Genomic DNA, 12,874 nt, shown 5'->3' with positions numbered 1-12,874 from the left:
GCGGGCGGGTTTTAAATTCCGGGTAAACGGGTTAGGGTTTTCTTTTATGAAAACGGGTTAGAGTATAAATACTTTTTTTTGGGTATTTTTCTCATAACAGAGCAAATAGAGAGAGAGTGAATTACAGATCTAGGGTTTTCTGGTTTCCTTCTTCTTCTTGTTCTTTGGCTGATCTAGAGTGAGAGATTGGGGGAGCTTTTGATTGTGGAGTAGTCCAATCATTCCTAGTGTAATCATTTCTTTCATTTGAGAGCAGGGCATGTAAGTTTCTACTATTGATATTTGTTTGATTTAGTGAAACTTATCCCTCCCGTGGACGTAGGTCGATTTTGACCGAACCACGTATATTGTGTTGTCGTTTATTGCTTTGTGCTATTTCAGTTCTTGGTAATCTGTTTATCGTCATAGACGATTTGAAATCTGATTTGCTACAGGTTTTGATTTCTAAGAAGATCCATAGTTTTGCTGTTGCAAAACCCAACAAGATTATCAATCAAAACCTACTCACAAGGTTTGATGTAAATCCAAATTTGGCCCTTATACGCATAAATCAAAACCACACTCTTGCAAACAAACATTAAAGCCACCCACTTTAATCAGAAAACTTTTACATGTTGCATCAATTGTCTTCCATAATCTGCAACATCGAATAAGCAGTCCACATTCTTTTTCAACTCTAATTTTTAATCTTCATACTGAGGAATATCAAATTTCTTAAGAAGATAAATCACAAATCTCCATCTTTGAAAAATTCAAGTAAAAAAAAGCTTCAATACAAATCCAAGATCAAAGCAAACAAAGTTTTAAGAACTTAATTAAAATCAAACAAGGCTTTATTTTTTTAAATTGAAATCAAATATGCCTTAAACCTATTTTGTGAAATCAAACGAGACTTAAAAGAAAAAGTCTTAATTGTTAACCATTTCAAATATTTTTGGCTCTTTCTCTACATATTATATTATATCATAATATATATATATATATATATATATATAAATATATATGGAGGTATATATATATATATATTTTGTTATATTTTAATGTATATGTCACAAATTAAAATAAGTCAAAAGAATATACATCATCTTCTTCATTCTAGTGCGACGACTTTTTGTCACCTGCACCCATTGGCGCATTTGATAAAAACAAAAGACCCATTGTCTTCTTCTCTCTTCTTCTCAAGACATCGTCACCCAAAATTAAGAAATATTTTAACACCGTTGACATCTCCTTAGCAACTGAAGATTTCGACTCAAATCTTCACAACGGCTAATTTTTACCAACAACCAATATCGTTTTTATCAAATAACCAACAATCTTCAACAAAAACTCAAATATCAAACAATTTCTTTAATGGTGGTTAGAGTTTCCGTCATATCTTTATAAATAGATTATGATAAATATTCTCAAAACATGCTCTGATAACACTTGTTGAGAAAAAATCTAAACACACGATAAAAGAAGATATATAGATTAAGGGGTAAAAAATAATAAATAACAAAAAATATAACGAGGTTCGGCCAACAATGTCTACATTTGGCCTACATCCTCGGGGAGTCGTCCATTCTATTGATATTCCATGAAATAATAGTCCAAATAACCCTATGTTATAATGTCTCTATTTATAAGAGTACATCAAAAGCTCAAAAGAATAAACAACTACTCTTAAGCCCAATAAAAGTTTAAAGCCCAATAAAGACTTAAAACCTATTATAATATATAAACTCTAATAAAATATGAGCTCAAAACTCAACATCATGACTACTTCATGCATTCAAAATTCATAAAATTTTAACAATTTCTTACAAATATATCATATTTCATAACTATTCCATACATTTTTAATCCATAAATTACTATAACTTTTAATAGCTTTCTTAAAACAAAATTATAGTTAAAAGGATCTAAGTTTAGAGATTATTTGCATCAAATAATCTTAGATGATTTAAGACTAATTTTAAAAAAAAAATCATACCTGATTTAATTATACTTCTTGCCTTAACCCAAACAAGGTTTCATTTTCTCTTACTTTCTTCTTAACATTAAAGCATTAAAGTGGGACATCCATGATACTCCATTGTCTAATATTATTGTCTATCTGGTATCCTTAATTCTCAAAATACATAAAAATTTATTAGCAATGAACCATTGCAGAATTAGAACACAAACTGAAAACATTTTTGGAAACAAAAAATTCATAAAAGAATCACTTTTATTTGACATATTATTGCATGTCACGCGTTTTTATTCAATATCCCTTTGCATGTGCAATTTAGTTTCGATCACCTTGAAATCTATGCTTCAACCGTACTACATCACGTTTTCTTTGTACGCTATATGTAAAGAAAAGAATGAAGCGCCACTCAGAAGGAAAAACATCATCTCCACACAAAGAAATCCTTAAAATTAATCAATTGTGGAAGTTGCATAGTTGTGTCTTGTGTGGAGTAAATTATTCACCCAACCACTTTGTATGAAGCAATTCTATTAGCACTTTGAGCTCATCCATACCAATTATCTTTTGTAAATTCAAAATCAAAACAACCATGTTTTGCATACACAACTCAAAATCAAAATGGGCTAAGCTTTTATTTTGAATCTTGGGAAAAACCTAATTTATGTTTTCTTTTTCATTTTAGATTCCATGTACTTCATAAAGTTTTTGAACAACACTAGAAGAGTTCAAACCATGGATTGATGCAAAAGAAATTTTGACACATATAAGAATTCACTTCATGCTTTTAACAAAAATGAATTTTATGCAGTTGTGCAAAGTTCATCTCTCTGAATCCTTGTCTCCATTTGAACATTTCATCTTTCACATTTCTTGGACTTGTGACTCATTGTTTGTCAAGTAATTTATAATGTAGCTTTTTAACTAATGAAAAAATGAAGAAGGAATAAGTAATGATTCATTGCTTTATTATTTCATATGCATCACAATGTAAGTAGTCCATTATACTTCACATATGTCTCACTCGTTTCCATAAGAGTAAGTGTGATTTGTATATCAAAAGATAAGACTACCAAAGCACCTCAAGTCTAAAAATAACACACTATAGTCTTAACGAAAACTTTTAAGACTAAAATTTAACCCCATGATGTCTCTCGTGTGTGATATTCGAATGTCACAACCTTAACACACTATGACAAGTTGACAACCATATGTATACCTACTTATTATTTAGCTATATGATCATTCACTTAATCAAATTAAGAAATACAAACACACAATAGTCATAAAAGTTTAATAATACTCACTTCACAACATTCCAACAACTAGAGAATCTTTAGATGTATAGGAGGCTCCATATAAATAATCATTAGTATCTTCGCCTTAATACCATTTTTATAAATTTTATATTAAAAAATAATACATCCACATTTCAAAAGACAAAATGTATAATTAAAAATATAATTTATTAAACAGATAATGTGAGGCGAAATATTCATATTAAATACATTAAGGTATTAACACTATTTTAATCGGATGCAATCAAAATATTCTTAACTTTCATGTAACCGAGTATGCCTTAACGTTTTTCTAACCAACCAAAAAGCTTTGATCATACACATATCATCTAACACTCGCATTTCCATCTAGCCCGTCCAAAGCACTTGTAATAATAATTTTATTCGTTAAGGAAAACAAACGCCATTTTGTTCATTTCGTTCACTTATTTTATCGATAATTGTTTCGTATTTTAGGGTTTTGACCTGTTTTTGACATTTCCCTTTCATTATGTTGCTACTTTGGCTTTATTTTCTTAATTTCATTTGTAAGTCTTTGTTTAGGAAAAAAAACATGAAAATTTGATTAGTTAAATTGTGATGTAAATGTAGAGGTTTTAGGTTTAAGGGTTGATTTGTTGAATGGGTAAAAAGTGTAGGGACGAATATGAATGTTTTATCTACATTCATCCACACCTTTGTTGCAGTGGAGGGTAACCGGGAACTTCTTTTTCATCGTCGCTAAGCAGGAAGAAAGAGAGACAGACACCTTCTCTATAAAACCAAAACAATCTTGTTTTCTTCCGCCCTAATACGATCGATCAAGAAAACTATAAAGCTCAATGTTACCCTCGTCGTTTCACCGATTCAGTTCGCTTCATATCACAAAACCCTATCTTCGCAATCGAGATTTCTATCCACACGCAGAATAAACCTAGACCTATTGTTGTTGTTGTTGTTGTTGTTAAAGATTTGTAAATTCTTGTCAAATTGCTTTTCTTGTTGCTTTTGTGAAAATGGGTCATTGTAAGCTGCCTTGTTGATGAGACCCTTTATCATTTGGATCTTGTTATTTTAGCTGGATCGTGTTGTGGAACTGATAAACCTCATACTGGAGATACTGGGTTTACGTTTTTTGTGTCCAATATCCTATTATTGATTGAACTTCAATTCAAGATGTACTGATTCTTAGTTGTTTTCCTTTGGGAGAAACAACTATAGGAAGAACTCTATTCATATTCGTCCTGCCAGTTGTAGATTCCTATTCATCCTTTGGGTTCATGCATGAAGTGAAAGTGAACTCTTACAACATCCTTGGTTTTTAGTTGGGGCTTTGCTTGTTCTGTGAATCAGTACACCACATGCTTGGTTTTGACAAAGATTAGCTAATTTATGTGGGAAGACATTATGGAATAACACGGATATAGGGTTCTAGAGATTGTCTTCTTTACAATTTCATTACTGTTCAGAGGTGTACATCATAGTTTGGGAGTGTTCAGTTCTTGTTGCTTGGAAATTACAAAATGAGCATGAAAGATGAAATTGGATACTCTCCTGTCGAGGCCGCTGAATCATCTCAAGAACCTAACAAGTAATAACAGTATTCTCACTTTTTCTTATCTATATCATACAATTTGCAGTAGTACTCTCTAATTGCTGCAAAGGATTATTCTACATGTTTCATTAGTTTAAATTGTTCACAATCTTTATTTCTTAAGGTGCAGGCAATCAAAGATTGCATATACTCGAGACTTTCTGTTATCGCTGAGTGAATTAGATGTTTGCAAAGAGTTGCCTAGTGGATTTGATCCGTCAAAATTGAGGTATGGTTTCCTGATCATTTTCCACACATTTTCTCACTCATACAGTTGTATATATCTGCAATATATTTTCATCATGTTTCATCTTCTTGGATGTTTAATGTGCATGTTTTCATCCCCCTTCATCATGATTATAATTTAATAAATTCACTTCTCTTAATTAGTGAATTTGGAGATATCAATTATGGATTATTTCAAGACAAACAGAGGAATCATGGAAATTTTCCTTTACAAAGTCTTCAGCGTAACGAGTATGGTTCGTCACCACCTGCTAGAGGGGATTCAAATAACTATACTAAGGGAATCTATGGAAAGAGGGACAATCATTCGGGTAGCTGGAATGACAAAGATACTCATTTACAATCTGAAAGGGATTCAGGTTTGTCCAAGTTACACTCCTTTATTGTTGTAGTCAAATAGACTTGAAGTTATCGGTATATGACAATGATTTAGAGAACCTCTGGTATTCAGACTATAATAACAAAAGGGACTGTTTCTGTTGTTCATCTTTCTGGGAGACAATATGCTGCTGAGCGCATTTTCTGTCCCCAAGTATAACTAATTTGTCTACCTTTAAAATTTTCCTGAGTGGATTGCTGGTCGAAATATTCCTTGTGGATTCACAAGACAAGGGACGATACTTGGAATCATTTGATTAATGACACTCAATATTAATACAAAATCAACCCAGTAATTGAAATGGCTTCCTAGTCAAGTGTAATAGATTTAACTTGATTGTAGGCAGGTGGGTGTAAATGTCGTTGTATGCTAGCACTATTCAAATCATGTTCCTTAATGATGCACTTTGTGTCTTTATTGTTTGTTGACCTCTTTGGACGGCATAATAGTGAGCGTCTTTCCTCTGTAGTCTTCTCTACCGTTCTATGTGCATATCCTTTAATTTTGTTGATTTTTTTTTCTTTTCCTGCATAATCTTAGCTTGAAGAAAATGTTAATCATTCAGTTGCTTTGTGTATAAAAGAGTCAAAGTGCTTTGCACTCAATTTATGAACATGATAGTGATGAAGCAAGGAATAACATCTCCTAATTTGTGTTAAGCAGATACTGGGAGGCGTTACGGAAACCTTTCCAGGAAATCATGGCAAACTTCTGAGCATGATGGGCTACTTGGTAGTGGTTCGTTTTCAAGACCATCATCTGGTCATACAGCTGGGTTATCAGACTCAAAGGTTCCACCAAATGATCACTATCAGTTGAATAGGAGCACCGAGCCATACCATCCACCTCGACCTTACAAGGTTACCTTTCTTTTTGTTTCTCCCATGTGGAATTTATGGATTTTCTTGTTAAAAGTCTCAAGATGTTAATAGTTCTGAGCTCGTTCCTTGTAGCCGTGAATCCATTTATAATATTATTTATGAAGTTTTGAAATGCCAAACTAGATCTTTTCATAGTTGTCCCACTTTTTTCTGCAGGCGGTGCCCCATGTGAGGAGGGAGACTAAGGACTCTCGCAATGACGAGACATTTGGTTCATCTGAGAGTGCAGGTGAGGATAAGATGGAAGAGGAGAGAAGAAGGAGAGGTAATTAACTCGACACATTTTCTATCAGAAGAAGTCCTTTTGCCCCTTAAAAATATGTGGTTGGAAATTAAACGTGGCCTTACTCTCTTCTAGCATCATTTGAACTGATGAGGAAGGAGCAACACAAATCACTTCAAGAGAAGCAGAACCAAAATGCAGAGAAGCGTAAAGATGGTCAAGTCTCAGACATCTCTGAGTTTCTGGACGATACTAGTAGAGATCTGAGACCTTTTGGTAGACGCGAAGTTGATGAGACAGTGATACCACCTGCTTCAACCGATTCTAGCAAATCATCTTTACTGCCTCAAATTTCGAGACCCCGCGTGCCCCCTGGTTTTAAGAATACAGTTCCAGAGAAGGATTCTTGCACCTCATTAGAGGTATATTTTGTTGTGCCGAAACTTGTTACCTGATTGGAAAATGATACCTAAAGAAGAGTAAACCGTTTTCTGGTTTTCAATAATTGCGTATATTGGTTGTGGTTGTTTTAACCGAAATTAGAGATTATATCTATATGGGTCTTTTGTTTTCTTCTATTGATAAATGTGGCTACTTATGGTCTGCAAACTTAGCATTTTTGGGTACATGATGGATATATATCTATCTAATAAACAATTTTTGAAATTAAACATTAGAACGACTAACCATTTGTATATCACAGCTTAAGGAAGTTCCATTTTTTATGGGAAATCCCATTTTAATTGTGATCCTTATATTTAATTAAATATTACTTGAACCTTGATAGCCATATTTTTAGCTGACAGACTGGATGTTAAATTTTGAACTTGACAGGTTGGAATATCCAAAGTTGAGGAAAGTTTTTCTCATGGTGAAACTATTGGAAAGAATGGTATTCTGGACAATCGAGAAGTGAGGCCAAACACAAATAAAACTTTTGGAAACAAGCAAGCTGAGAAAGCAAGTGCGGGTATACCATTATTTAACGATGATAAACTGACTTTTCTATCGTCAGCTGATACGATACTTTCAAGTATAGTAGATGCTTCTGAGACCACAATGAAAATGGAAGATCACAATGCAAGTAATGGGATGAAGCAGCATAATACATCTATCCTGGGAAAGATGGTAGACAGCGTTTTATTGCTGAATGTTAATGGATCATCTGATGCAAACGAGGTAATTCACTTGCCAAGTGAAACTTTGTTCTAGATGCTTGTAAATTCTACAAGAAGTTGAATTTACATTTATAGCATTATTACTAATCTTAAAGGTGGGATTTTGTCTGTAGTGCTTTTCTTCAGCACTCATGTATGCATAACATATTATTGTATTTCAGTTGATAGATATTGTTTACATTTTTGCATGCATGAATGGCTATAGATGGTCTAAAATATAAAACATGCTGATATTATTGAAGTCCTTTTTACATGACCAAACCATCTCAACCTAATACCCTCTTATTTTGTTGGTAACATTTAGTGTCATTTCATTACCATCCATCCATCATGCAAATGCATTCCTTACTTTATCAAGTCTAGTTGCATAACACTCGTCTTAATATTATATTTCTACTAGGGCATACTGTAAACTTTAAATCATTATTTATAATGTGTTCAAGTAGGTCAGCATACTGACTCAAAAGCTTTTAGATATAATTTTTATTTCGTAGGTACTCTTTTATTATGTGGAACTATTTAGCACCTTTTTCATTTCTCCCAACTCAATTTCACTCTGAAAATCACATCATTGATTTTGACTCGTCCTTGGCTTGCTTGAAGATTTTGTTTAAAACGTTTCTGTTCCATGCACTGTTTTGAATTTCAAATTTCAAATCCTCAGCTCTGTATCTCTAAGCTTTTGACTCTACATGCATTATATTCTCATCTTTCATGACAATAGAAAAAGCCTAATCTTTGAAGCATCATCCTCTGCAAAGAATATATATCCTGTGTCTTAGAAACTACACGTGAAACATAAATTATTCTCTGATTTATAAAGAAGATTATGAACTGATGCATGGAATAGATAAATTGATGTTTGCCATTTTCCTTCTCTATTAGATTAATTAATTTGAAGTCCTATGTGATTGTTTACCATTTACAATCTTATTTGCTTCCAATCCTTTTTGCGTCCAGGGTTTGTTCCCTGGAACTTGCTTCCAATCTTATTTTATCAAAGAAGAGAAGTATTTGTAGGTTGATTTGCAAGTAACTACATATATCATGACAATAGTACATATATATGTTTCCTTGCACATGTAATAGTTCTACCTGGCTTTAGTTTTCATTTGTAATTATTTAGTTTGCATGAGATTGTTATGGTAGGTTTTCTAACAAAATCAAAAGCTTTGATTTCATCAATATGTGATTCGCGATCTGTATATAAACCTGTTGAGCTATTTCTCCAATTCACCTTTTGGTGTACTTTTTGAGGTTTGCATGAAAACAAGAAAAATAATTAGCATTCTTTCACAAGCTTTCATATCTTTGGATTGTACATTTTGTTAAAGGTCTCGACGGGTTTTCACTTTTAAACCTCCTTGTGGATCCTATGCTGCGGACAAGTTAGAATTGACTCTCTTGATTCCCTTTGCGCTGATCTTTCACAAGCTTTCATATCTAGGATCATGATGGCTTCTTGTTTTCTGAGGGAAAAGTAACCTGACATATATATTCATTGATCTTTTAGCTTCCTGTTGGTGAACATTATGATGTTAAGGGGTCTGATGCTGTTCAATCCTCCAAGTTTGCACATTGGTTTCTTGAAGATGGTATTTTTATACAATATTTTTTTGGGGGGTTTTTTAAATTTTCAGGATGCTTTTCTAAATTGAAGTCTTTTTATAAATGCATTTTTTTCTTGTACATTGATACAGAAAAGAAGACAAGTGATACTTCATTTGGAAGAGCAAACAACTTACTTTCACTAATTGGCATCAGTGATAATCATGCATCCCAAGTCACTGATGTGGAAGCAACCAAACAAAATATGAAAGAGTTTTCCTTCATGGCTTCTGAAACAATGACTGGTGATGGTTCTTCCTCAATTGGGTTATCTGAACAGTCATACAGTTTGTCCAACCAAGGCAATGCTCCTAAAGTATTGACATGTGAAGATCTTGAACAAACGATCCTCTCCGAATATGGTGAAAGTTCTTTGACCCAGAATACCAATCTCCAGAGCTGGAGTCCTTTAGCATCCAGTACGCAGCCGACGAAAGCAGATATTGATAGCCGTGCATCTCAACATCTTTTGAATTTATTACAAAATGGAAAAGACATTCAAGACGTGGAGCAAAGTTGTAGGCTGTTCAATGGGAAACATGTTTCTGAACATGCAAATGGTGGCAACATAAAAGTGGATGTGGCGGAGAATAATTCTTTTCCCGGGAAGAGTCTAACTCTTGAAACACTTTTTGGTAGTGCTTTTATGAAGGAGTTGCAATCTGTGGATGCACCTGTTTCTACACAGAGGGGTTCAGTAGGCTCTAGAAGAATTGATGAAAATGATGCATTGGGCTTAAATCAAAATCAACAAACTAAGTTGGATAGAACAGGGAAATGGGTAGTTGGTGATACTCAAATTGATGTTGGCCCTTCGAAACAGCTGGATGGTTATAATGATTTGGTTGATGTTCAGTTGCCTGAAGGTGACCTGGTCCCCAATTCCTTATTTTCCTTTTCTGGTAAGCCAATAACTAAAAGAGATTCTCAGCCCATGAACATAACAGTTTCTACAGGCCTTGAAGGTTCTTCATTTGTTCGTGGTCCTTATAACTTGGTTGAACCAGAGATCCCATATCATAACTTTCAATCCCAGACCTCATCTCCTCCAGTTTATTCTCATATAAATCAGGCGAGGTCATTTCCTAATCCACATGATGTTCAGGCCAGGCAATTCAATGGAAGTATGCATCATCTTTTGCCTTCCCATCATTCCACTGCAAGACCTAGAGGAGGTTATGATCTTCCCATTCATCCAATGTTACAGCAAATGCAAATGTCAGCCAACGTTCCTCCATCTCACATGGTACGTGAAATTCAAAGGGGCCCTCCTCTACTGCCTCCTCTGCAGGAATTGAATGCAATGCAGGGAGTTCCTTTTCTACACCGGCCACCCAATTTTGCTGGACATGGAATGCCCATGATGAGTAAGTTCTCAATGTTTCTTTGCATTTGATTTCAAGTGCTGATGCAAGAAGTGTTGTAGGCTGTAGAAAATTACCTTGTTTGATGTAGGTTATAGAAAATTAGGTTATTTGGGTGAAAAAGAGGAGTAAATAAATATATAATAAAAATTAATATATTTTTTTTTAAATTAGGGTATTTTGGATAATGATTTGAACGATGTGATTTGATAAACTGATTATTAATTGAATAGTGGGTTATTTGGAAATAATCCCAAATAACCCATATCAAACAGAGCCTTAGAGTTAATCATTACACTATTTCTTGTTCGGAATTACTCAATTGGTTTGTATATTATCTTATCCTTTTTTCAATCAAATAAATACTTAACTGTTATGCTCCTTTTATTTAAATGGAGAATTGGGGTCCAGATCCAGTTTCTTTTTTGGGTTTAAATGTTATGAAAGATAGTTGTATTTAGAATTATAAGTCCTTGATTGAAAGTTTACACCTATATAACTTCTTTTTCTCATTTGTAATTTCACCATCCAATTTCTCTAATTATTGATAATGCTAATTATTGTAAACTAATATACATATGTATAAGTTAATAAATTAAAGAGTTTTGAATTAGCTTTTATCAAAATGCAATCTTATATATATGATACATCTCCTCCATCTATGTTACATTTTTTGTACTATATATGTAAATAGTTATATAAAAAGGGTAAAACATGTATAGAATATTCTATAGGAAATCTAAGAATGAATTTCTTATTGTTATAATATTTGGATGATTTAGGGCTGGAAAATGTGATATACAACTGCTGCCTGTTTTGTGTGATTGACTTGTCTGTGCATTATGTTTGAATTTGAAACAATCATATGTTTGATTTCAATTGTTATTTTCTTTGATTATTATTTAGGTGCAGATGGAAACATTGGGAATAATTATCCAGAAGCTATCCAACGGTTGATAGAGATGGAGGTCAGGGCAAATGCTGCGAAACAACGGGCACATCACAATAGCCAGGGTATGTTTGGCCATGACCAATTAGATGTGGGTTTTCGCTATAGGTAGTAGTAGGTAGATATCCAGATCGACGACTTCTGTAATCGATGTCGAGAAGACCATGTACAAAGAAGTCTATTTTCTCTTTTCATTTTGAAAGAAAAAAAAAGATGGTTAAAAAAGTGACCAGAAATGGTTCAATTATGGGATTCTCTATGGGCATGTTGGTTGATTGTTTTGCACTTTGTTTTTGGTGAAGTTCTCAGTTCATCTTTGTGTGGAGATTTTGGACATTTTCTGTCAAATAATCCTTGAATGCATAAAAAACTTCTGCCAGATATTTTATTTGGATTTATTCCATCAAACTATTCATATCAATTTAATTTTTTTAATAATATTTTAAAATACTAAAGTTATTTGATCTATAAATAATTTATCTTTCACAAGAAAGAACAAATGAAAGGAACTCTTAATTTATCCACATCTCAATTTGATGGATTATATCTTTGGTAAAAGATTACAAAATGAAAGATATATTAGTGAGACCTTTGGAACAACTACCAAATAATACAAACAAGGAGCTTCAATATTGATAAATTGTGTATAAATTTATTGTATTTCTTTTAATATAATAGTGGCTTTCACAAAAAAAAATAGTCTTTAGTCATAATTTTGTCAACAATTTGGCCCATATTCTTAAAGAACATTTGTAGAGTTGAACATGAATTTGAGCAAGAAATTATAAATTTAGAAATATATGTTTAATTAATATTTTAAAATTTTATTTTATTTAAATTATTAAGATGACAAACCAAAAAAATTATAAAATATTTTAAGGGGTAATTGGTATTTTTTTCCAGAATTTTGACTCAATTCATATATTGCTCTCTAAAATACATAGTATTTGATTTTGGTTATTGTACTCTCAAATAAGTTTCAGATAAGTATATTTTTCTTATATAATAATATTATAAATAAAAATAATAAATATTTATCAACGCTAAATAAATAAATGATATATATATATAATTGATTTGAATCCATGATGTTGTTATTAAATATTTATTAATTATTTATTTGATAGCATAGATATCAAATTCATACAAAGCATTAAGTAAACATTTAAGAATTCAGTAAAAATCAGAGAAGAAAATACCTATGTTAATGTTTAAACTTAA

At 32.6% G+C, this 12,874-nt stretch overlaps 1 protein-coding gene across 5 annotated transcripts; it reads left to right on the top strand.

Annotated features, from left to right (window-relative positions):
- The first annotated feature begins 3,963 nt into the window (after positions 1 to 3,963).
- Positions 3,964 to 12,047, top strand: LOC124937696. 5 transcript variants are annotated; one of them, XM_047478004.1, is made up of 11 exons: positions 3,964 to 4,822; positions 4,950 to 5,054; positions 5,216 to 5,430; positions 6,114 to 6,310; positions 6,488 to 6,596; positions 6,690 to 6,976; positions 7,389 to 7,518; positions 7,597 to 7,733; positions 9,246 to 9,327; positions 9,433 to 10,707; positions 11,611 to 12,047. In XM_047478004.1, exons 1-11 carry the CDS (start codon positions 4,755 to 4,757, stop codon positions 11,763 to 11,765), a joined length of 2,760 nt encoding a protein of 919 aa, XP_047333960.1. In that variant the 5' UTR covers positions 3,964 to 4,754; the 3' UTR covers positions 11,766 to 12,047. The 5 variants fall into 5 exon arrangements, with proteins under 5 accessions (XP_047333960.1, XP_047333959.1, XP_047333958.1 ...); XM_047478003.1 differs by having other exon boundaries at positions 7,594 to 7,733; XM_047478002.1 differs by having other exon boundaries at positions 7,389 to 7,524; positions 7,594 to 7,733.
- Positions 12,048 to 12,874: the final 827 nt, after the last annotated feature.

This window comes from Impatiens glandulifera, chromosome 5, assembly GCF_907164915.1.
Source record: "Impatiens glandulifera chromosome 5, dImpGla2.1, whole genome shotgun sequence".
Classification (NCBI taxonomy): domain Eukaryota; kingdom Viridiplantae; phylum Streptophyta; class Magnoliopsida; order Ericales; family Balsaminaceae; genus Impatiens; species Impatiens glandulifera.
The sequence above is the reverse complement of the archived record's forward strand: the minus strand, read 5'-3'. Positions and strand labels throughout refer to the sequence as shown.

What these genes read in the sequence shown, in the direction of transcription:
- LOC124937696 (XM_047478000.1), top strand. Translation starts at nt 4,755, where the DNA reads ATGAGCATGAAAGATGAAATTGGATACTCTCCTGTCGAGGCCGCTGAA. An exon ending in ATCCACCTCGACCTTACAAG is followed by an intron (nt 6,311 to 6,487) that starts GTTACCTTTCTT and finishes TTTTTTCTGCAG; the next exon opens with GCGGTGCCCCATGTGAGGAG. An exon ending in AGAGGAGAGAAGAAGGAGAG is followed by an intron (nt 6,597 to 6,689) that starts GTAATTAACTCG and finishes ACTCTCTTCTAG; the next exon opens with CATCATTTGAACTGATGAGG.